Source organism: Gouania willdenowi, chromosome 10, assembly GCF_900634775.1.
Source record: "Gouania willdenowi chromosome 10, fGouWil2.1, whole genome shotgun sequence".
Lineage (NCBI taxonomy): Eukaryota > Metazoa > Chordata > Actinopteri > Blenniiformes > Gobiesocidae > Gouania > Gouania willdenowi.
Window position 1 is genome coordinate 32,650,919 of NC_041053.1, and position 25,629 is coordinate 32,676,547.

The 25,629-nt window shown below is 39.1% G+C and overlaps 1 protein-coding gene and 1 pseudogene across 4 annotated transcripts; one reads left to right on the forward strand and one right to left on the reverse strand.

Moving 5' to 3' along the window:
* Positions 1–2,681: 2,681 nt before the first annotated feature.
* On the reverse strand, positions 2,682–25,523 carry rab11fip5b (RAB11 family interacting protein 5b (class I)). Of its 4 annotated transcripts, none has more exons than XM_028459708.1 (6): positions 25,400–25,523; positions 12,574–13,094; positions 10,983–11,592; positions 8,129–10,423; positions 5,230–5,365; positions 2,682–3,701 (listed from the first exon to the last, which is right to left on the reverse strand). In XM_028459708.1, the coding sequence occupies exons 2-6, from the start codon at positions 13,007–13,009 to the stop codon at positions 3,441–3,443; spliced, it is 3,738 nt and encodes a 1,245-aa protein (XP_028315509.1). In that variant the 5' UTR covers positions 13,010–13,094; positions 25,400–25,523; the 3' UTR covers positions 2,682–3,440. The 4 variants fall into 4 exon arrangements, with proteins under 4 accessions (XP_028315509.1, XP_028315510.1, XP_028315507.1 ...); XM_028459709.1 differs by lacking the exon at positions 25,400–25,523 and adding an exon at positions 22,527–22,733; XM_028459706.1 differs by lacking the exon at positions 25,400–25,523 and adding an exon at positions 14,744–15,578.
* Positions 15,175–22,843, forward strand: LOC114470794 (uncharacterized; annotated as a pseudogene).
* Positions 25,524–25,629: the final 106 nt, after the last annotated feature.

Sequence of the window (25,629 nt, forward strand, 5' to 3'; positions counted from 1 at the left end):
TAGATAGTTGCTAGAACAACATCAATAGGATTTAGTAACCACTCTAAGTTAATGTCAAGTCTCATATATATATACTGTAGATATATATAGGCTAGATAACATTACATCCAGTTCTTCATATTACATACATTTTTTCTTCAGTAACATAATGGATTAACTGTTTTTGTAGAAAAGAAAAAATGATACCATTATATATAATAATAATAATTAAACATCACCTGGTTGTGAGCATAAACAAACTGTATTGTCACGACCCGGCTTGAAAGGTCACAACAACAAGAAAGGGAAACAAGACCATGTCAAACATTTCAAAGTATCTTTATTGTTTAATTAAGCCAAGAAATCAAACATTCAAGTTAAATACATCAAATAAACCAAATTAATTCAAGATAAACCAATCTAGACTGAATTTAACCAAATTAGATATTTACATCATGGAGTGTGTATATCAGTAGAGTAAATGTGCATGAGTGACGATGTGAGTGTTGTAAGGCATAAACCAAGCTAAAGCCTAATCTAACATAACCAAACCAAGGTTGAGGTGTACCTAGAGGCTAGTACAGAGAGCAAGTAAGTCTGGAAGCTTAAGTAACCTCAGCACACTGGGCCCAGGTGTCTGACATTACTAATCAACAGGCTGGAACACTGAGCACTCAGCACATGATGCCATGGGCATCACATCAGAAAAACTCAAAATGAGTTTCCACCTTTGGTCTATGTGTTACAGGAGACAGCAGGCATCCATGAACTCCCCCTGTGACATAGCTACAGTTACTAAGCTTTTTAAGTAATTCATGTATATTATTTCTGACATTTTTGCCTTATCGACAGTAGAAGTTTGGCTTCAACTTTGCATTAGTATTAAAGGTCCCATGTCACGCTATTTTTCACCCATCTCCATTTGTTCTACGAACCCCAAAAACAGTATTTGAGGTTTATTTTCCCAAACTCACCTGTTTTCTAGAGTTTTAGCCTCTGAAAAGTCACTTTCTGAGCAACTCTACACAAACAGGCTGATTTGTGTCCCACTTGTGCATATTCATGAGTGGGCGTGTCTATAGACGGACACCGACTTCCTCCTCCCCGCACGGTGACGTAGGGCCGGACGGCTCCTCCCACCCACTCTGTAGCCGAGCTCATGCTGCTTTATGGACATGAGACAGAGCGTGGGGGCGGGGCGTTCACCGGTATATACATAGACTGTAGAAAATACATACATAGCACTGCACGAAGGACACTGAAATGCTCACCTTCGTGGGCGTGTCTGTTTACAATCAATCACGGCAGAGAGCTTCCTGGAGGCGCGGCTTCTCCAGCTCAGTGATGCGTCAAATTCGTCATCAAAGTGGGAACGCGTCATCAAATTGTAGCGAGGTGTTTGGGCTCGCCCTGCAGTAAGAAAGGAGCAAATTACCCTCTAACTAACGATTGAGGGAATCAATGACAAAAACACTTTGGGCATGTTTATGAAGCTATAATAGCACTTTATGATGTTTCAAAGTCATTCAGATTAGTTTGAATTGAGCTTTATTTTTCTAAAAAATATTAAAAGATCAAAACTAATCAGTAGAGTCAACCTTCTGGACTTAAACTTGAATTTGGGTTTTAAAAAAAACACACAATCCAGATAGGCAGTAGTTTTGCTTATAATTCATGTTATTCTTAAACATCTGCGTTTGAACCTTTGAAATGAGTGAAAGGTGCCAATCTCTGCTGAATCTAACCCGTTAAATCAGGAGTGCTCTCTAGTGGAGAGATAATATCATTGCTGCTCTATTATCTGAGCACAATCACCACCTGGATTATTTACATCATGTTTATTATTGGAAAGTGAATATTGATCATCTATCTGGCAATAACAAGCAGTCATGAAACACATCCAAACGTCTTTGATTTATGTGCACTTTATTTAATAACTTTACAGTTCAGTGGTGAGGTAAAGCATTGCAGGTGGCTACAGTGGGATGTATTATTGTCATTTAATTTCATGACAGAAGCATTTTGTACAAATCACTTGTGAACGATGCATTTAAAATTTATAACATTAAGTTAAAAAAATTGTAACAATTGTATTTTAATCAAATAAACAGAGAAACATGTAAAAAATATAATAACTCTTTCATCACATTCCGTCCGTCCAAAGCTTTCACCAAACAATTGTTTAAAATAAATAGATATAACAAAGCAAAGGGAATGCATTCAACAATCTGTTATAGTCTTGTTTATTCTAACATTCTTCTTCCAGTATGAACGTTAAAGTTGCTCCTTTGCTCATCGTTCATTGGAAACAATTGTTTTATTACTTTTATTTTACAAAGCAGCATTTACACAGTGCAGTTCTTGTTTTACCTAAATCCTATTGAGATGTGCAATTAGCTCAAGCAAAGCTTCTTTTGTCCTTTTTGACTGGATGGAAGTATTTTTATGTCAATACCAGGTGGAACCAAAGGATGTCATATTTTACCCACTTTGTACCTGGGGCCATAGTACGGAAGCTTATTGCATTTACTGAAGGAGAAAAAAAAGTTTTTTTGTTATTTTTTTAATTGATGAGATAAAAATAAAGAATTACAAAAAAAATGATTGAGATAAAAATAAGTGAATAAAAAATGTTGCCCGAAAAATATCTCAACTCAGAAAAACCGAAAAACATTTTCTATAAAAAATTTAAAAAAGGACCAAATGTTTTAATTTTTTATATTTTTATCTCATCAATTCAGAAAAAAAAAATGTTTTCTCTAAAAACAGAAAAATTGAACTAAATTTTATTTACTTACATATCTTATTTACTTATATTATCTTATCAATTTAGCAAAACCAAAACTTTTTTTTTTCAGTAAATGCAATAATCTTCCATACCATAGTTCCTGATTATGGGTGTAACTTCCTGCCTGATAAACTCCTTAATACATCAAAACATGAAGACATACACTGACTTCCAGACATCTTCTACCCCTGATTTACCATATAAAATAGCTTGAACAATAAAAACAAGAAATTATGTCTTTTTAAGAAAGAACAGACTGTCCGTTATTATTATTAATTAGGTATACTTGCTTACTCCGACACCAGCTATCACACATGAGGTTGAGCCCATAAAGGCCACCAGCAAAAAGATAGATAATATGGAGATAGAAAAGCAGGGATTCTACAGTTTGATTGCTACTAACCATTTTAACTGTTGCTATTAAGCATGAGTCAGACAATTTCTTCATAGTGTATATGTTTCTGATTTAACTTGTGTTAAGTTTAGAGAGTACCCAGCATGCATTTGGGGTAATACTGTGTCTACATTGACTGGGCAGTAGTAGCAGTGTAAAGATCTTTATGGCAGGAGGTTTTATTGAAGAGTTTGGAGAGTAAGAACCTCATGAATGAGGACAATCGCTACGTTGAACACAATCTGAAGGAAATACAGTGAAATCGAGCACGGTCTGTCTTCACTTATGTCTAGAGCGCACCTGGAGCAGCGTCGGCGTCTGCTCCATAATCCTCAGTAGCAGATTATCGATGTAGTCCTCCATATCTCGCACCTGAGCCTTGACCTTCTTCAACTCAGCCTCACATTTCTCCAGCTTCTCGTCCTGACGCTCAGAGGCTGCTTGTTGCTTCTGCATGTCCATCTCCTGCTGCAGCAGCAGCGAGATCAGCTCCATGTTGGTCAGGTGCTGATACTGGGCCGAGTTATCCACAGTCACTTCCTATGAGAGGAAGAAGAAGAAAAATTAGGTGCAAAAATACAAACCCCAGCAAGGGTTGTGGTCAATTATAATTGTAATTGCATAATTGGTAATTCATTACAATGATGATGTTATTAGTGAGGATACAAGGGGCACTTTCGTCTGCGTTAACGCCTATACTGTTTGTCCAATTTTTACAAATAAGCTATCAAAACATTTAGAAAGTTCCCGAGATTTATGCTTTTAACTTTTTGAGTTATTCATATTTTTGTGAAACTGCATTAACTTTTCAGCTCTGATCCCATTTTGAGCTGCTCCAGTTTGTACCTTCAAATCTTTGCAAACAAATTACAAACCCTTAAAACTTTAACATGTTCAGCAAATACGTTCAACCCATTTCAGCCTTATTGCTAATGGTAAGCTATTGCTAGGTTGATGCTAAAGCTAGGTAAATGCTATTGCTAGGCTAATGCTAACACTCGGTTAATGCTAAAGCTAGGTAAATGCTAATGCTATGTTAATGCTAATGCAAGCTAATGCTAATGTTTATGCTAATGCTAGTTTAATGCTAATACTGGCTAAAGGCAATGTTAATGCTAATGCAAGCTAATGCTAATGTTTATGCTAATGCTAGTTTAATGCTAATACTGGCTAAAGGCAATGTTAATGCTAATGGTTAAATATGCTAGCTAATGATAATGCTAATGCTAGCACATGCTAATGCTAACTTATACTAATGTTTATGTAGGTTAATGCTAGGCTAATGCTAGACTAATGCTAGTTTATGCTAAGCTAATGCAGTGTGACGGAGGCCAGCACCTGTATCCTCACTTGCATTTTTTCAGGAAATGCAAATATTCTATTTAGTAAAATATTTTGCCGTTATAATTGTAACTTAGTTCAATTAAATGCAAAACTGTGTAACCATGTTACAGTTCTATGGTTTATACATAGTTAAATGATTAAAATATGTTTCATAATCGAGTTTACCTCTCTGTTCTCTTAAGGAACATTTTACCATTAAAAACAAACAAAAAAATGAAATCTAAAGGTATAATGACTCAGACGCCCACACTGAAAACATGAATGTCATGGATAAGGAAACCAAACAAGCTAACCAAGAGCTGAAACAAAATTAGATGATAGGTAATATTTTTTTGTATATTCTATAGCTGACTTAAGACATGGGTCGAAACCAACTGTTACCATAAGAGATGCTAATAGAAAGCTGAAGTTTTATGGGCTTATTTAATAAAGGCTCGGTAATTGTTATCAATTGTTATTCAACTGTAGTAATTTAGAAATAAATTGTAATTGACTTTCAGTGGAAAATAGTAATTGTAATTTCGATTGTAATTGACCCCAACCCTGCCCCCGGAATACCGTTGCTCCCACTCACTCTTTGTTATGAATCTTTTTTATTTTGTATGTGACAATTTGTTCAATATTTTCTCTCAATTGCTTCAATTTTCCCTCTTTTCTGTAACTAGGAGCAGAAACACGGAGAATCTTCATGCATGTAAGCTTATCAAGGATTTTCCAACAGTACCTGACGTTTCTCAGGTTCAGCAGAAGCTTGATGGGCACTGCGTCCAGGGTGGATGGTGGACCTGAGCTTCTCCAGCACTGAGCGACTCTCCTTTTTCTCTGTTGGGCTCGAGGTTAATGGCTTCACTGGATGAGACCTGTACAATATAAAGAGTCAGCAGGAGCAGGTTTAGCAGTGTTTACCAAGACGTTTGTTTCACGGCAAAACTATAATGAATGTACTAAAATCTAAATGTGAGCAATACAGGATTGGAATTGAAATACATTATTTATGTTTCCTCTCTTTACTACCAGTTCTTATTCCTGTAAACTTGTTGCATTTTAACATATGTCACTATGGCTCAACAACACTCCCATTTTGTTGATACCACATAAACGCTCAAAAATCACAGTTGCAGAGGTTGGCCTGTGGCATGAATGATAACTGGCCCAAACGTCTTGCACCAACCAAACACATGTATGGGGTACACCCAGCCCAAGAAGATGCCATGTTGACTGCCAAGTCTCTATACACATTTTGCTTCTGATACTCGCCTGTGTCTGAACTGTTCTGTTTGCAAGAACAGCAGGCCTGCTGCTAAATTTTACTTGTGACTAATTTAGAATAAACTACACTGAGAAATAGAATTACGACTACTAAAAGAAGGTGGAGAAAAAACCTTACAAAATATCAAAGTTTGTAAAATGCTTCAAATCTGCAGGCCTGGTAAGAAAATAAATGAAAAAACAACAAAACTCTTTCATTGTGTTTTTCAGGGACTGAATCAAGGTGGCTGACAGGTTTAAACCCAAAGAATGATTTATATCATCTCAATAACAAAACCAGCAATGATAACCATTCTCCAAATAATCTTTTTTCTGTGAAAACCGTGAGAAAAATAGGAAACACTAAGTTTATTTAGGTCAACCCAAATTTGAATTGAGTCAGCCAAAGTCAGAGTGGATTTTAATGCTGACTTTTAAACTGCTGCTGCATGGGCTATCACCATCATTCCTGTCTGACCTGCTCCAGCATTTTATTCCCTTCAGATCCCTCAGATCTGCAGACATAAACCTGCTCATGGTGCCCCCAACCAAACTGAAACACAATGGTGATCGTGCATTTTCTATGGTTGCTCAAACCTTCACAGAAATAATGAGATTACGTATATCAGATTATCCCTAACACTGTCAATAAATTGCGTCTTAAGACTTATTTTTATTCTTCAGTGTTCAGTTCAGACAGAGAGACCTTATCCTGTCTTCCTCTATGTCTTCTTTTTTTCATTGTGAATTTAAGTCTTTTTGTTTGCTTTTGTACAGCACTTTAGTCAACAGCTTAAAATGTGTTCTATAAATGAACTAACTTGACTTCACAAATTTTAAGAATTGCATTGTAGGAATTTGACTTTTACTAAGTAATGTAGTAGCAAAACAATTCAGCCTTTAATGCAGAAATAAGCCAAATATACTATTTCTATGTAATAATTTTATAAATAAGGCAGGATATTGAAGGTTAGATCATAGCTTTTAATTCCCAGTGCTGTGGAAGACTAGCATGTCGTGAGGGAACACCAGGTGAGCCTTGTAAAGGAGATACCTGGTGTTTTATTTCAATGGTAGAAAAATTATTAATTTACTGCCATGATGAGGCTTCAAATGTTTATCTTCATCCAATGGTGTGTATCAGTAGACAGCATAAATTACGATCCCATGATTACTGTTGAAAAACAGTATTACTTCTGTGTAACCGACAAATCTTGAAAAGAAACTCTGAAATCAGGATTCAAGAATTGTTCTAAGAGCACAACTATTAGTTTGATCTGCTGACTTTCCCTCCTAAAACCAAGATCTCACTCAGGTCAAGCATGTATGGAGTGTACAGGAAAAATTTGCTTCCTAACTTAAAAACTTCTGCTTCTCAAAGCTGCTGTGGACGAAAACTCACATCTTCTATAACACAGATAAAGACAGCGTAGGCCTCATTAATCAATAAATCGAATGTAGAAATTACTAAATGTTAATGGTTGAAATTGTCAGATTGTTTTTCACTCCATCACAATCGGTTTGTTGACAAATGGTCATGTGACTTAAACTTCAGAAAGGTTCCTGCATTGCATTGTGGGATTGAAATTCCCAGAATGTTCAAAGTTACATTGCTAATATCAAAGAAGTGTTTTTACTTCTTTGATATCGGGTTCTCCTGTATTTCTTCACCACACAAGGAAGACAGTTATTCGCTTGATGTTATTTTTTTGTTCTGGTTTGTTTTTAATATTTCCCTTTGAAATGATGTCACACAGCAAGACCTAAAATTTTGGTAGTATTTAGGTGTTTTCCTGGAAAGCCACAATAACAACATCCACCATTGTTTTGCTACAACTTTCAGTCCATGGCAACACCAGAAATGTCACTTTGGCATAGTTTTTGGGGTCACACTGGCATCAGTAGTGGATGAAAACAACTTTTGGATTAAATCCAGGAACAGTTTAAATCCAAAGCAGCTTTACGTTTTAGTACCGAATAAAAAAGCACAGGATAGGCAATATTATAATGTTATAGCCGATCAGTGTCTAGCTTATACCAAAGTTTAACAAAGTTACTGCAAACACTATATACCCTGGTCATGGAAAGAATTAGAAAGAAGCAAAATTACAGCAGCCAACAGGCAGTATAAAGGTGAAATGAATAAACTAAAAGGAAAGCAAAACCTGAGATGCCATCCAATAAGTTTGGATAGATAATGAGAGAAAATAAAAAAACATGATTACATTCAGGATCAAACAAGCCAGAACAGCCAGAAACAAAAATGTCAGAGCAACCAAAGTAAAGCATTCCGTTTGTATGTTTTCTCGTGTGTCTGTTAATTCAGTTTGGTAAAGCTTGTAAAACACGACATGTCCTCGTGTGAGAAATCTCACCTGCTCTCCTGACTGGGCAGGTTGCTAGCTGGATGTGTCTCCTCGGGCAAAAGGGAGTGCGGTGCATCGACTAGGGCCTGGTCATTGGTGAAGGTGGAGGTGGTAGAGTAGGAGTATGTGTTGGAAGCTGCAGCCAGCGTAGTGCTGCAAACAGTACTTGCCTCCATGCTTGTGGGACACTTGTTATGGCAATGAATGGGTGTAAGTGTGGGAGGGATGGAGGGAGAAAAAGGTTCAGGCTGTTGCAAAGTTTGGATATTCTTTGCACTAGAGGGAGATCTGGAGTTTGGAGCTACTTTGACGTGAAGGTGTTCGAAAGGGATATGTGAGGAATTTACTTTTTCAATGAAAGCAGCTGGTGTTGTTTGAAATTCAGTCAAATTTTTCCGGTCATTGGTGGCACTGAGTTCTTCCTCTTTATGTACTACCTGCGAGTAGAAAAGAGGGGCTTCCATGGAGTTATTGGGCATTGGTTCTTCACAGAAATCCTCAGAAATATTTTGTACAAGAGACAAAAAATCTATAAACTCTCTATCTCCACTTTTTCTCCAGCTGTTTGGACTTTCGTTGCTGCTCTGTCGTGACAATCCTTTTGGTCTTAAACGTACACTGACGGCTTCTGGACTTGATTCTCCCTTAACAGATTTGTTGCCATTATCATCCTTCTGTATCTTATCACTATCTTCACAATTTATGTATTCTTCATCCATGCCTTCATTTTCAACATTTAATGGATTTAGTTTGATGCTTTTTACCATCAAAGCAAGAATCTCTTGGATGTTTACTGTGGATTCACCATCTAATTGTTCATTATTAAGCTCACTTTGACTGTTTTGGCTACTATCTTGGTTATCTGCCTGATGTAAGTGTGTATCTTTCAAAACACCATCATATGTTTTCTTGTCATCACATGGAATCATCTGTGGATCTTCTGAAAGTTGTTGAATGTCTGCTCGGACACTTTTGCTCTCTTTAAGAGTATCAGTTACCTCCGACTGGGAAGATCCATCAGAATCAATAAAGCCAAAGTCACTGCTATTTACATTCATGTTAAGATCTCCTAAAGTCAACGGGAAAGACGTGTTGTTGTTGATGCATGACGTTACAGGCAGAGGAGCCTTTGCTGTCCGGCCTTCTCCAGGCAAAATCTGATGTGTCTTGATGTCTTTTTTTATTGAATCAGTGTATGACATCTTTAAAAGGTCTGTAACTGAAAATTCATTCTCAATAATCTTTGCAGAATCCGAGGAAGTCATTGTGACCACATTTTCGTCAGCATGTAGTGATAAACGATGGTTCTTTTCCTTTGGATGTCCATATTTTCCTCGACAAACGCGTCCATAAAGGTCTTGCTCAAACAACATCCCTCCCCAGCAATCAGTTACATCCTCCAAGGGTTCATATTTGAACCTTTTGAGACTCTCACTTAATGGTATTTCCGACGGAGTTGTAACATTTGTGTTGATGCTGAGAGAGTCAGAGTTCCCTGTGCATGTGTGAGTGTCTGGGGATACTTTGCTTCTTTTGCATTCAGCTTCTCGACTTCGTTGAAGCGAGGCCACGCCGGTCTGAGAGAGGAGATAGGCCTCTTTGTGGACAGCGAGTTCTTGACCCCTGTGCAACCATCCATCAGAGTAGATGTCTTTTGCTGAAGTTTTTAAAAGCCTCCTCAGAGGTAAAGGCAGAAGTTCCTCTTTACTTGCAAGCTGTTCTTGTGCTGAGGGGTGACTGCGTTTACGAGATGTACTGGGGCTGGTTCTCGTCTGTTTTGGATGGAGAGTGTGTTCAGGTGAGTGAAGCCTACTGGAGGCAAACACGTCAAAGGAGTCGTCATCATGTTCCTCTGTACTTTCTGACATGGAGCGAGGCACGGAGGAGTGAGGGAGGTTTAGCGCTCCGGTCTGTAATACAGGAAGGGATGTCTGCCTACTCACGGCTCTGGGGCGCTCACGCTTTATAGATCCCTTGCTTGGAGAAGATTCCTGAGGCGTGCGGAGCAAACAAGGGTGAAAAGGCTCAGCTGTGGGACAAAGGGGGGAAGAGCCAGAAGAGCAAGGCACAAAAGTGGGTGATTTCTGCAACTCTTCAGCTATGAGCTTGTCAAAAAATGGGCTTCGCTGCAAATTTGGTAGAAATGGTATGGAAGGGGAGATGGGGGTGGAGGTGGGTGAGGCTATTGTGTCCCTGAAGACATCATGTGAGACGTGACCAGAGGTGGGTGAATAAGGAGATGGGCGAGGAGGAAGGGGAGGGGGTGCATCTGAGCGGTTTTCTACTTTAGCAGAAACTTCAAGCCTGTGGAGGAAAATAGGGCACAACAGTGCTCTCAGTTAATGAGGAGCCGGGGACCAGACAGCGAACATCTTTCCAACATAAACAGACAACAACCAAAGTAACCCAAATTTCCAAAACAATTGGCCAATGAGCAACAGGCTAAACAAAGGACTTAGTAAACAAAAACTTAAATTGAGTTTTAACAAAAGCAAAGCAGATTTGCAACAAAAAAATAAAATAAAATCAAGCAAACATGAAATGATGCAGACATGCCATTCATGCACCAACAGCACCAAGAATAACCGTCTTCACCCTAATACTCCACATCCAATTGTTCTAAAACACAATGGCTGAACACACTCTAGTGAAAATGTAACGTTTGGAGATCACCATGTTGAACAATGAAACAGCATGGGTTTAAATGGAGAAAATTGTCAGCTAAATCAATTCCATTTTCAAAAGACAGCAAACGAAGTAAACTGTTAACTAAGGACGTCCAACTAATAAAACGATATATAATAATCCAATATACTGGAGCTCAGAATCCATTTATCAAAGACATTAAATATCTTTGACTCACCTTGGTTTGTTTTGGGAGTCACCAGTGCCAAACCAGCCTCTGAGCCTGCCCTCAGTTGTTGAGCCCGTCTGGTTGAGGTCAGACCGAGCAGGGAGAGACTCGCTCCTCCCACTAGAGAATAACGTCTTTCTTAATTTTCTCCCTTTCTCGGGCGAACCAGCAGCAGAGGAGGTGATGGGCATTGCCGACTGCACAGTACGATCCTCCAACTCAACCTCGTGAGTAGGATGAGATGGCATCTGAGCTTCTTTTTCATCCTGTGTTTCCTCTTTCTTCGTTTTGTCAAAAGACCAGTGTCGACCCTCTGCAAAAGAACCTTTGTCCTCACTTTTCTTCGTCAGATTCTGCAGAGAGCGAGACAGCGGTGAGCATTTCTCCAGCAGGACCAGCTTTGATGGCAGGGCTCCAGAGCTCTTTGGAGTCGATGGCTCCGATTCGTAGACATGGTTACCATTTATGCACAGAGACGACTTGGACTGAGTCATGACCTGACCCTTGATGGATTCTAACGTGGGGTTTGCTCGGGGAAGGGCCGTCGTAATCTTACTAGCTTCATCACTGAAGGCTCGCTTGTGTGTGAGCACTTTTGTGGTGTGTTGACTGGTAAGCACTGGTTAAATAAAACGAGGAAAGAGGAAATGGATTACAACAATATATGATACTGCGTTATAAAAACCAATTCCTAAAATGGTATTTTCAATGTTTTTCAAATCAAATGTAATATTCTCTGTGTTTGTGTTTACTTTCCAACTAAAGCAAGAAAGTGACCCAGTAGAATAATAACACTTCGTCATTTGATCCATAAAATACATTTGATGCTGACATTTCAGAGATTTTTGGAGACCCTCCAATGTGCTACTGACAAAACTTCCTGTTAACTTCAAAACAAGAGGCCTATTTACAAAAAAACTAATGAAAGACAAGAAGAAGTGCTTTTGTTTTAAAAAGGGGATGTTTGACTTTTGGCTTGAAGCTGGTCCCAGGACGATTTTCCGTTCTGCTCGCAATGCATAGCATGCCCACCGTGTATACTTAAAAAAAGACCCAATATAGTATACATCTGGGTATTTCTCTAATACTCAATCTTTCCATACTATCCAATGTGAGTGCACTACATACTCATTTTGACGTCATAATTAATGTGAGTAGTACTTTAGTATGTGATTTCGAAAACAGACATAGTTTAGTCTATTTTGTTGAGAGTAAGACTTTAAAAATAAATACCTGTTAAGTGAAATCCTAACTTAATTAACTACTTCCTGTGTGATAGAGAAATACATAAAAATAATATTCTTTAACATTTTTATTAACGTACACACAAGCCAAACCAAGGGTGTATACAGAGGCTAAGCTATTGGCAATACACTCAACTAAAGGTTAACTTTTTAATAAAAAAACTAAAAAACATTTTTTTTTTTTTTAACTGTCTTCATTATGGACTAGCCACTTGCTCACTGCTACTTCTGGTATCACACAGGAAGTACAGTGACCCCCCAACCACCACACAACATTGCTTTATTTTCTTAGAAAGCAGCTGTCACTTTTTCTTAAACATTTACCATTTAACCTATAACATGCCCATGATGCTTACCTTTCTTAGCTAAATCAGTCTCTCCATAGAGGGAGTCCACCCTCACTTTGGTAGTGTAAATTGGGGAGCTGGGTGGGTCTGACATCAGAATGGGTGGAGGACTGAACTTCTCACTGGTGATGGAAGACACGCTGCTCTCTGAGGCCAGTGATGAGCACGACCTGGTGTCAGACGACTTTCGCAATCTCCCTGTAAAGAAATCCTTCATCTTGTTCCTTTTCTCCTCAGACGTCCCCACATCTGGCAGCATAACATCTCCACCAAATTCCTCTCCAAATGGCCCCGGGGACGCTGACAGCGCGGCGTAGCGACCAGGCACGATGGCGGAAGAGGACTCCATGTCCCCCCTCCTCTTTCCAGTGACACGGTCTTTGAGCTTGCCAAAAGCAGAGCGTGGTTTGTCCTTCATTGTTAGGTCGAACATGCTGGCCGTCATGTTGTTGCGAGTAAACTGGACGGTGACCTGAAGCTCTCCACGCTCCTTCTCCTTTCTGCCTGCCTTGGAGTTTAGCTTGAACCATCTGCAGAAATGAACACAGCAGGCTGTTAGCATCCATAGTATTAAATATAGATGATGCAGAGCATGAGCTAAATATCTGTTGTGACAAGAATGACGGTGGCTGAAAAAAGAAAACAGTCATAGTCCTTTTGGTCTCTAACATAATATGAAGCTACTGCTGAGTGAATAGTGTTAAAGATCCACCTTTGACAGAATGTTTAAATGATCACAAGACAGGTTCCTTCAGGCAAAGTTTGTCAGCCTACACAGCATTATCTTCACTCAGGATCCAAAAAACCAGTGAGTGTACGTAAAATGTTACAGACCCAAAACTATTGCTGCATTCGATTGCACTCAGAACCCAGAACGATACGGGTCTTCAATTTCGACCTCCGAGGTAAATGCGTTTCATTCAGTGACTGATGTTTGTTTTGATGTTTTTCGAGGAGCAAAAATACCTGCTGGGGAAATATATTAGCTCCTTGAGGATAAGAGCGAGAGAGAAACCTATACTGTAGGTATGACTTGAACGCACCAGCGAGGGGAATCCTGCATGCGTCATTGAACCATAGACTATAGAAAGATTGCACTAAACTATATGGGCATCGCTACTTACGCAGAGCGGCGTTCAAATGAACAGAGTGGGAAATTAGAAGACACATAAAAGTAAAAGGTGAAGAGAAAGTGACTGTTTAAATCTCACGGTGTGCGCCAATGTTTCGCTAAAATGTCATTTAGACCCACTCAGGCTGCTTGGATCCAGCCCGACATCCCCAACTATTGTACTTTTTTGTCAGATTTAGTGCAATCGAATGCAGCATAACACTAGGAAATCTGTGTGAGTTTCCCTTGACAGAAAGAACAAAGGCAGCGGAAATTCCACAGTTGAAGCCAGATGGGTTGAAGTACACAAAAGATCAGTGGGTCCAGTTTTGTCATCCAAGGTACAAGAAAATTGCTATGTTCAAGTCCTGAAACACTGAAACATGCTGCAGAGTGACTGGTCACTGAGTGGATCATTGGCAATAATAGCCTTAGGTGTTGGTACTAAAGACCTTTAGGCCAGATCAGAAAAATCTAAGCATTTCTCATGATATTGTGCCCTTGTTTATCATAATTAGATGTGAGTTTTATTGGACGTATTTACCAGCGATTAGTTCCTACTGCATTCTGATCATGTGAATTAGTAGTTATGTCTGTAATTATGATGTTGCTATTATCATACTTTTGTTATGGATGACCTCTCCATGTACTATGATTAAAAAATAAATAAATGCTTCCAAGTGTTTCCGAGCAGTGCTGCCGTCTGGTGGAATGCAGTATACTCGGCGGTAAATAAAGCCCAATAGCACTCCGGAAAACAATAACCAGAAATAAATATGTTCTCCCTGGTAACGATAGAAGCTCTAACCACCGGTACAATGATAAACTTGGTGATATTACAGCCCGTGCAATCAGTACATGGTCGCATTTACTCTGTCTCTGGTACGTCTCTGAAATGTTTCCGGATGTTTCTGTGTTTTAGTATCAACCTATGTTGAAGGCCTTCTTAATTTTTGTCAACTCCAAACCAAATGATGTCATGGGCCGGATGGCTGCTATATTGGGCCCAAACGTGGCCCGCGGCCCTTACATTTCATTCCATGCTTTACAGGTAATAATCCAACGTACTCATCTCTCGGACACAGTCCATCCTGAAACAATTTGTCCAGGGGAATGATGGTTTGACCCAGAAACACGTCCAGTCCGATCAGCACCCGGTGCATGACGGTGAGGACCAGGTCTCCGCTGCCCGGGGGAAAGGAGCTGCGGGCGGCCGCCTCCACCTCCAGGATACCGGGGAGCAGCTCGAAGCAGCACTCCTCGTTCCACTCCGGGACCTCCGCCTTCTCGACCAGCCCGGTGGTGTACTTGTCCTTCCCTACCTGAACGATGGTGTACAGGTAGCGGCTGCCGTGCTTGCCCTTGGTCCGCAGTCCTCTGGCTCGGAGCACAGTGACGTTCACATGGGTCGGAACCCATCGCTGGTCATCATCCAGGTCTATCAGGGACATCATGTTTTCACAATGAAAGTCAGCGGTGAGAGTCATCTGATGTTGATGATGATGATGATGATGAGGATGATGAGGATGCTGAGAACATCCTCTGCTTTAGGACTGCGTCAGTCAGTCACTGCGCAAAGATCTGTCTCTGTCTGCAGCAGCTCCAGAATCCAAAGAACGTCTGAGGATTTCAACCCCTGGTCCAACTCATGCGGTCACATCAAGGATGAACTGTGCCCAGTCTGTGACAGCATCAGTCAGTGTACAGTCTCTGATCTGCACCTTAAGGCTCTGCAGCTCCTCCGTCACACCAACAGGCCGCAGAGACAGAGACACCCAGGCGCAGAATTAAAGAGAAACACCCGGACACAGCACTATCAGCACGATCTGCACACTGAACTGTTATTTGTACCTTTATTGTAAGACTTCCGTCCACATTCTACTAAAGTGTGTTCAGTCCTAAAATAGCAGTGCAACAACTAATTAAGGTATACTATACACTAGAGGTGTTGGGGGGGGGGAATCGATTCAGCGATATATCGCGATTTTACGTCGCGAGATTCTCGGATCGGTTCAAAATGCATCCATATTGATTTTTTTTTATTTTGTATGTATATATATATATATATATATATATATATATATATATATATATATATATATAACCTTTATTTAACCAGGAAAATCTTTTCCACTGCTGGAGACATTGTAACTGTACAAAGAAGTGTTTTAACCTGGCCAACACAGCATAACGTGGATGGCTGTTCATCATAGGAATGGGATCCACACAAGGTTCCTGCTGCTTAACAGAAGGTTTTCCTTGCCGCCATGATGAATTCATGTTGGGTGTGGGATACATATGTATGTGTATATACGTATATATGCATATGTGTGTATCCATAAAATGAAGAGTCCGTCCTTAAGACTGCTCTACTGTAAAGTGCCTTGAGATACCATTGGTTATGATTTGGCGCTATACAAATAAAGATTGATTGATTGATTTTGACCAGCTTGTGTTTTTTCAATAAAATCTAAAAAGAAAGTACTAACTTTCTGCATTTATTTGTTGTTCTAGGCATATACCTCAGTTAAGTTGCACTAAAGTCAAAGTTGGTTTAAAAGCCACAGGCAGATTGTGTTATTCTTTGTTTATTTGAAGTTGTTGACACATGGCATGTTAAAGCCAATGTTTTGAGTGTAAAATATGTCAATAAAATATGTTTCATACATAATGTTCTCGTGAAGGTGTACATATTTACAATTTAGTTGTTTAAGTTATATATTAAAAAAAGAAAAAAAAAAAACCAATAACTGTCTTATGCTTTAATATCGGGATATCATATCATATTGTGACCTATGTATCGGGACATGAATCATATGGCCAGATGCCAGCCCCCCTCACCCCCCTCACCCTGGGAGACTCTACAGTGAGCTCTGTAGAGTACTTCTGCTTCCTGGGGACCATCATCACTCAGGACCTCAAGTGGGAGCTGAACATCAGCTCCCTTATCAAAAAAGCTCAGCAGAGGATGTACTTTTTGCGGCAGCTGAAGAAGTTCAGTCTGCCAACAAAGATGATGGTGAACTTCTACAGCTCCATCATCCAGTCCATCCTCTGCTCCTCCATCACCATCTGGTACGCTGCAGCTACGGCCAAGGACAAGGCCAGACTGCAGCGTATCATCCACTCTGCAGAGAAGGTCATCGGCTGCAATCTGCCCTCCCTCCAGGACCTGTACGCCTCCAGGATTTTGAGGCGTGCAGGAAAGATTGTGGCCGACCCCTCCCACCCCGGTCATAAACTGTTTCAATCTCTCCCTTCTGGTAGGAGGTTTCGGTCCATCAGGACCAGAACCTCCAGACACAAAAACAGCTTCTTTCCCTCTGCCACCATCCACATGAACACACCCCAAGTCACCCACTGAACCCCCCACCCGATCACCACCTCCACCAGCTTGATACCTGCTGCACTGTATATATATATTTATATTTATATTTATCCTATTTATCCTTTATTCTCTATCTATCCTTTATTTATCCCTCATCCTTTATATTTATCATTATTATTATTATTATTGTTGCTGGGTTGTTCTTTGTTGTTTTGTTTTTATTTCTTTTATTTCTTTTTGTTGCTTGTTTTGTGCACCAACCACCAAGTCAAATTCCTTGTACTGTCCTCAAAACTGTACATGGCAAATAAAACATTTCTGATTCTGATTTCTGATTCTGAATACACGCCCCTACTATACACTGATGAGCGAGCAATTAAATGATGAATTAGGTTAATATAGGTCATGAAGTGACCCTTTCTTACTTTGGCAAGTTCAATGTGTCTTCTTTTTGGAAATGGTATGTTGAGGTTTCATTTTTTCAGACAACTTTTTTCAGGAAATTTCTTAATAAATAATAAATAAATTAAACCTTAACATATGAGTATATGACACTTTTTTACATTTTATTTAGATGATTTGAAGACAACCTCTGCTTTTATATTTTCATAATCAGGTCTAGGAAATACCATGCCCTGAACTACAGCGACACCTAGTGGACATTTAGGCCATTTTTCCGTAGATGTTTTTCAGATATTCATTAATGATGGAAAGCAGAGCATGTAATATTTAGGGTGGGTCAAGACTTTATAGGCATACTATATGTGGTTACTTAAAAAAAAAAAAAAAAAACTGACAGTTTGATAAACACATCACTTGTTTTTGATTTTGGTATTTTAATTACAGTTATTTACCATTCATTTGTTCTCGCAAGTTTAAAAAAAAAATGAAATAAATTGTAATTCATATAATTTTGTATTATTGACATCGCGGTATATCGCTATGCATATCATATTGTTTAGTATTGGGATATATCATATCGTGACATGCAAATCGTGAATTGTATTGTATCGCCAGATTCATGGCAATGCACACTCCTACTACTAGGTTACTTCAGTCCAGTATTAATATGTGGTATTGTGAGTGAGGTGTTTAGTGCAGTAACACAAAGCTAAAAATAAAACACATTTAAATACATTTAAAAATAAATTACAAATGCTTGTTTTTTTGTTGTTGTCTTGCTACAGAACACCATCGTACAAGGCTGGTGTGTGAAAATGAGCTCCTGAGACTGGTGTGTAAAAATGATTCTGTCCTTGCCATCTTCTCAGCATCCTTTGGACATCTGCCTCACGGAGGTCAAAGGTGTCATCAGGACCAAGGATCCCACAGCACAATGGGTCTGACTTTGGAGTTTAGGTGTCATCTAGTGGCAAAACGCTGAAACACATGCTTGAATGAATTCTGTGATTGAAATTGTTTCATTGAACAGTTTTTAGTTTATAGTTCTCATGTTCCTGATCACTTTAAGTCATTCCCACAGAGTGTTTGTCGCCCGTGGCTCCGAGGAAAGTCTCTCGCAGATGTCACGGCAGACCAACTGTTCAGTTCTATCTGACACTCACACCTTTGGAGACCCATGCTTCCCGAACACCAGGAAACACCTGAGGGTGTCTTTTACATGTGGTGGGTGAAAAATAAACATGTTAATAAGTAAACAACTCCTGGTTGAAGGCTTTCAATGATATTTTATTGTTCAGTGCCTCGATATCTTCTTATTGAAGTGGATCGAGGTTCTACAGATACCTTCATGATCTCAGAGACTCATGGTAGGACGACCAAGAAACAAAGAAACTTTCTCTCAGTTTGAAAAGTGTTCAGTCCTCAAACAGACTAAAAATTGCTTTATACTAACTCATCAGATGATTAAAAATAATGATGCTTTTTGTTTTGTAGCACTGGTGTAATTACAGATGGTTGAAGCAAAAGCATCCAAAGAGATAACAGTGGATTAATTTACCTTCAAAATTTTGAAGAACTTGTCTTAATGGCATTAAAGATTAAAAATGATTGCTGATTTTATACATTTAGCTTTGGGGGCCCATGTTTTTACAGTTTACAAGTTTTTTTAAATTTCTAGTAGCCAATTCTAAGAAAGCAACAAGTTGGACTTTGGTTTCTGTTGTAACTGGTGGTTTTGCATTCTGGATGAACTGGGATTATTACCAGTGTCCTCTAAACCAGTGGTTCTCAACTTTGGCGTCAGGACCCAATTTGGGATTGCGAGACACTGAGAGTGGGTTGCCAGATGCCTTGAAGAAACTAAAAATATTTTTTGAACAATTTGAGCTAATTTGAGCTTATTTTTTTCTCTTTTTCTGCAACTACACCAAAGTTACCATATTCTAATCTAGTTTCATCACTTTTTCTTGCCATATTTTTGCTCCTTTTAATGCATTTTTGCGACATTACTCTTATTTCTGCCACTTCTCCATCAAATTCCAATGTTTTGTCTTAACATTTTTTCCTCTTTCAAAACCATTTTGGCACCCAATGTCGAATATGTTCACATTCACAATTTGTCATGCTATTATTAAACTAATTGTTCCTACTTTTGAAATTACATTACCCCAGTTTATTGAACTCTAATAGTAATTTTCCATTGCTATATATGGATTTTGGGATCAGTTGTATTTCATATAGGCAAAACCAGATTTAGGCAGACGTTAGTGACTCTTTGACACAAATTGCATTTTATTGAAATTAAACAATGTAGCTTTAATTTGTGGTGCAAAATTAAAGAAGTATTATCAATCTTTTGTAATGTGCACATGTAATCTCTTCTTCCAGGTGTTTCAGAACCAGTGACTCTATATTTTGTGTCTGGTATCTGCTCTGGTCTGGTGTTCCTGTTTTTGCCTGTTTGGATTTCGCTCCACAGTCATCAGTGACATTAAAGATGTGGTTTGTGACCTCAGAGATGAGATAAAAGCTTCACGCAGGCACAGTCAGGAGCTGAAGCAAGACTTCTACAACAGTGACGTCTCAGAGATGTCCTCTTTCTGTGGCCTCACACAGTCCTATCGAGCTGAAGACATCCTCAGCCCATCTGTGTTAGTGGTGGAGACGGTTGACCATGAGGTGGAACGAACACGAAATCTGCCAAATGGATTATATGGCCACGCCAAGTCTACTGTATAAACACCATTCACAAGATCATGACCTGCCAAGGCTGACAGAAGGCAACAAATCACAGTGAAGAACAAACTGCAGCATTATTTAGCCTCTTAATGCTAATTACTGCTCAGAAAACTGTCTTTTCATTTTATAAAACTACATTTTCATTTGTTGTCTTAACACCTTAGAACTGTGAAGCTCTACATTTTAATATCCAAAACCTACTTAACAAATAGCGCAACATTTTCAAATCCATGTGACATAATGATTTTGTATTGAAATAAATACCTGTGCTCATTCTTTTTGACTTACTCACTTGCAGCATAAAAAATCTATAAAGTATAAATCAATCATTTTACGCTTAAACTCTCTGAAGAAGGTATAGGTAAAAAGGCTTTAACAATGTATTATGTGCTTCGACCAGATTGAAGTCATTCATATGAGAATACACAGAGTCAATCACCCAATAACAGCCACTTATTATAATCATGTGTGTTAGTGCAGCAAAACATGCAGGACTGAAGCCCTCCAAGACTGACTTTGAGCAGTCCTGTCCACAAGGTGGAGCTAGAGGTGACTTTATTATTTATGTATTTATTTATTCATTTATTTATTCAAAAGCCTTATTTAACACTTTGACAAATCGGGTTTACATTAATAAGTTGTTAATACACATCAAATACAATATTAGAAAGGGGGGACAGAATGCATGTATAACAGATATACAAATAAATACATCAAATCACACAAAACACACATTTAAAGTAAGCACGACAAAAAATAAAAAGGATCAGGACATTGAAAATGTTCTGTTACAGATTCTAAATACAATTCTTATTTTAATGTGATATGAATAGATTAGCACGTTTCTTTTTTTCACTTCTACAGTTAATCCATACATGATATGATATGATGTTATATATTAAGAAAGTTGCAGGAAAACTGGGGATTTTACTTCTAACATTTTATTTTTGGAGGAATGGGAAAAATCCTATGTCGTTAATTAATAATTAGTTTTTATTTAATATATTATTATTATTCATTTTACTATATTTCTGTAAAAATCCAATTTTATTCGAATTGTCTCGGAATACATTTCAAATAACAATTTTTAAAATAAATGTATTTCTAAAATATTTTTCCATCTAAAATTATACTTTTAATTCATAGTTTCTGTGTTTCTGCTTGTTCAGGTTCCACCTGTTCTGCCCCTTTAAGATGAAACGTTTCGATCTAGGCGTGTTTCCTGCTGCCATTGACTAAACCACAGCTCTGGCATCCTGCGGGGAAAAACGCACACACACTGCTCTGCCTTTCCACGGCCGACCACCCTGAGACGTTTTTTTTATTATTCAGATCTCTTCATGGTTAATTGACTCTACATCTGTACGGTTCCAGTCCACCGTCTACGTTCAGAAAGGCTGCAGCTCGCCTGCAACGATCTCCTCAGACTTATTGTGATGATATGAATGTCAGGCGGTCAAGGTCTGATCCTGATGCAGCAGCAGCAGCTGGATCATCGAACCTCTGCTGGGAAACATCTGCCTCAAGCCTCCGGGTGATCCTCCGAGGACCGTGAAGCATCACATCATCACCGCAACAGCGCATCACCGCAACAGCGCATCACCGCATCACCGCAACAGCGCATCACCGCAACACGGCATCACCGCAACACCGCATCACCGCAACAGCGCATCACCGCAACAGCGCATCACCGCAACACGGCATCACCGCAACAGCGCATCACCGCAACAGCGCATCACCGCAACACTATCGTATTGTTTCCAAAACATGTCCAAATCCATTTTTTAAACCATGTTTTTTTAACCAAAAAAAAAAAAAAGTATGTAAACATGTAATTGCGCCAACATATGCATAGCACATAAACGTCTGGTCACTAAGTGTCAGTGAACCACAACAGACCTTGTTAAACTACCACACACGGCGTTGCAAATCAAGACCACAAATGACTTTCTTTTTTTCCCCCCTTGTTTGCACATGTTGTCAAAGGTCAACACTACAAGAAGTGCAATCATTATGAGACAGCAATGACAATTTTCAATACAGCCTCCTCTCCCAACAAGATATATCTCATGTCACAGCAGCGCATCCTTTGTTTGTGTTGGAAACACGGAAAAAATGACAACGACTCTGTCTGTGGTGCTGAAACCACGTCTGCGCCCCAAATTCACGCAACACCCAAAACCTTTACAACAATAAGTTTATGCACGTATTCAAAATGTGCAGCACCTCTTCCTCTTACGTCATGCTATTTACGTTGTTATTTTTTAATAAACACCATATTTGACCAAATACACACACCATTCAGCTCACACAATGACCACCGCTGTAATCACGAGAGAGAGAGAGAGAGAGAGAGAGAGAGAGATTAAACTTTAGACTTACTTTATTTGAAGATGAAGTCCATGCGCCTGTCTTTCTGGACAAAGATGTTGATCACAGCAGTGTAAAAGTCCGCTGTCTTGGCCTTTAACTTTATGAGTCTCTCTTTCTCAATGGATATGAGAGCCAGTGATGAAAGTCTTCCTTGCTCTGTTCTGTTGCGGCTGTAAGTTTTGATGCGTTTTAAAGCAGCAAATGACCTCTCCACCGATGCTGTGGTGGCTGGAATGGTCAACACCAACTTCAGCAGACTAGATCTTGTCGGTGATGCCACGGCCGCCAAACAGCAAACACGGGAAGCAGAACAGCCGGTTCCGTGAGGCGCATCTACAAAGCCATTCCTTCCGTCTGTACCATTCACTTTGGAAAGTCCGCACACTTTTCTGACCTTTCTTTTGCTGAAGGTCTGGTTGCTCAGGTGTTGGTCTCCCATCTTTTAAAAGCTGTCGCTTTTCTTCAAAAGAAAGTTGTGAAAATGTATTTATCCTCTCCATCGCTGTCATCCAACCTGTAGTGTAATCCCGCCCACTAGATGCGGCCACGTGATATCTGTTTTGTATTCACTATGCACTGTGCGTACGTATTGGATTAACATAGCACGGTTATGTCCAAAGGCAGGGTAGCGATTTGCCTTTTTGCGTAAATGGTTTTTCATAGTGGGTCCGTGGGGAACTGACTGCGCATGCGCAAACATCCGTTCACGTGATATGGGGCTAAACTTTAGCCGCTAAAGGCAGAGCAGCAGTGTGCCTTCAGGAGAGGTGTGTCCTCCTCCCTGTAATACAGGAGTGTGCAGCGTCTCTGCCGTTCCAGGAAATAGGCGCATAGCGATGTTTAGTCACTCATTTGGGCTATGAAAAGCACAAAAATGCTGACACTTTCAAACTTATCGATACTGTAGCCTATCGGAAATTGAAAAAAAAAAATAAAAAATTATGATTAAAAAAATAAAAAATTACATTTTTTTTTTTTTTTTTAAATGAATATGTCATTCATTTAAATCCCCCCTAAGTAGGCACTGCCTACCTTGCCTACCCTGACTGCACGTGCCTGGTCAAGATATTGCGATATTGAAATGTCACAAGATACATCATCAATGCACTAAGTCAAATGATTTAATTGCTGGCTGAAAATATATTGTTGAAAATTAACACATCCATATCTCAGATCTGGGCCGTGTTGACTGTTATAATTGGATATTAAAAAAAAAAAAAAAAAAAAAAAAAACTTGTTATGCAAAGTCTCTGTTTTTGTGTTCTATTTGCAGTGTGGCATTTTTTAAACTTTAATTAGGACAATTTGGTCTTATTTATGTATATTTATGTTATTTTGTAGCGTATTTACTTGAATTAAAATGGTTATACCCAGAATATGTAAGTCTCTCCAGAGTTAAAGTCCAATCAATCAATAGTGACAACTTGTTCACTGGACAGAAAACAATACACATTAACAAGTGGAATTATAAAAAAAAAAACAGTGGACATGTACAATTTTGAAGCTTCACTGGTTGACATGTAAATTCACAATACACCCTAACAAGTTATCATTTGTCTTCTCTTCAAGTATTAAACAAACTTAATCTTAAGAAGAAGAAAAAAAATACACATTAATTTAGTGTACCTTAATGTTATCAGATTGTTTAATTTTGGGTAAAAAACAAAAAACTAGTCAGGCCAATGTTGAGCTTTTTAGCTAGTATTAAAATAGATGACCAATCAAATCATTGTTTTATTTTTTTATTTCATAGAAATAAAACAAAGTTAATATTACTATAAAAAAAAAGATCCAACATGATTCACAGTGTTTATGACAGCATTCTGAGAGTAAAATAAATCTAAATCAAAACAGTTACAAATCAACTGTTAAGGTTTTTCTGGCACTTTTCTTTCTGTGTGGCTTTTTCAAAAAATGGGAAACACTGTTTTCAAGAGGGTCTTACACAGTAACTGTACTTTATAATACACATTTAAACAACACTGTTTACAACATGGTAAACTGGTCCCACTGTATCTGCTACATTCATATGAGAAGTCTAAGAGTCAATCAAACAAAAAACAATGTTAAAAGTTCTCATGGATCGATTAGGAAGAGCTGCTTTAGCTACAGCTGTGACAACTCAAAGTGCATACAAAGAAAAATAATACCAACTAGTTTCATACTTTATCTCATATCAAGTGACTTTAGCTTGAGTATAAGACATATTATTCCACACAACTTTTTAAGGCATTATTATTTAAGATTTTAAACATCCAGACAACAAAAGACCTCATTAAATAAATGTATTTTGAGGATGTACCAAATCCTCCAATAGCCTAATCCTTTTTCTTTTCTTAAATTAGTCAGTCAAATATTCAGTTGCTCAGTCCATCCTTAGTGCTATTGACCAAACAAATGAGTAGCTTTTTTATATTAAGAGGAATGTAATTATCTTGGAGCACTCCTAATTAAAGGAGAAAACTAGAGTTACGAATGTAACTGCGGTTTTATGAACCCTGGATGACCGCCAGAGCAGTTATTCGTAACTCTCGTTCTATTTCACCCTTCCTGACCGCCAGAGGTGGTGCTTCAAGCACTGGATGACCCCTACCAACAAAGTCATGAGGGACCATCATAAACTACCTACCTATTGTGGAGATGAAATGGGAAAGAACCACACCCAGGGACTGTGGGAGAACAGCGTTAATCCTATAAAATCTTGCAAAGGTGTTTGGCGATGTCCACGATGCCACCGCACAAATTGTCTCTTGGGTCACCCCAAGAGCTAACACGCTACCTTCACCTCTGCAAGGTGTGTACCAAACAGCCTTCACATGGAAGCGGCGCACGCGCCCCCCGGGGAGGAGTGAAAACGAGAAAACAAAACAAGCTGTACTCACAATTTACCGGTGCATCCTTGACCGTCTCAGGAAGGAGTAAGTTACAGCTCACCGGAACAGCTGCTGCAGCTCCTGGAGGGCGGAGACTCCGCTACTTTGACTGTAACATGTCAAGGAGCTACCGGCGAGCGGCTACAAGATAAACCACGGGCTTCCTTTTCAGTGAAGCCACAGGCGCTATTACAACACAACCTGCGTATCGGACGGAACTGGAAGTTATTGACTACCGG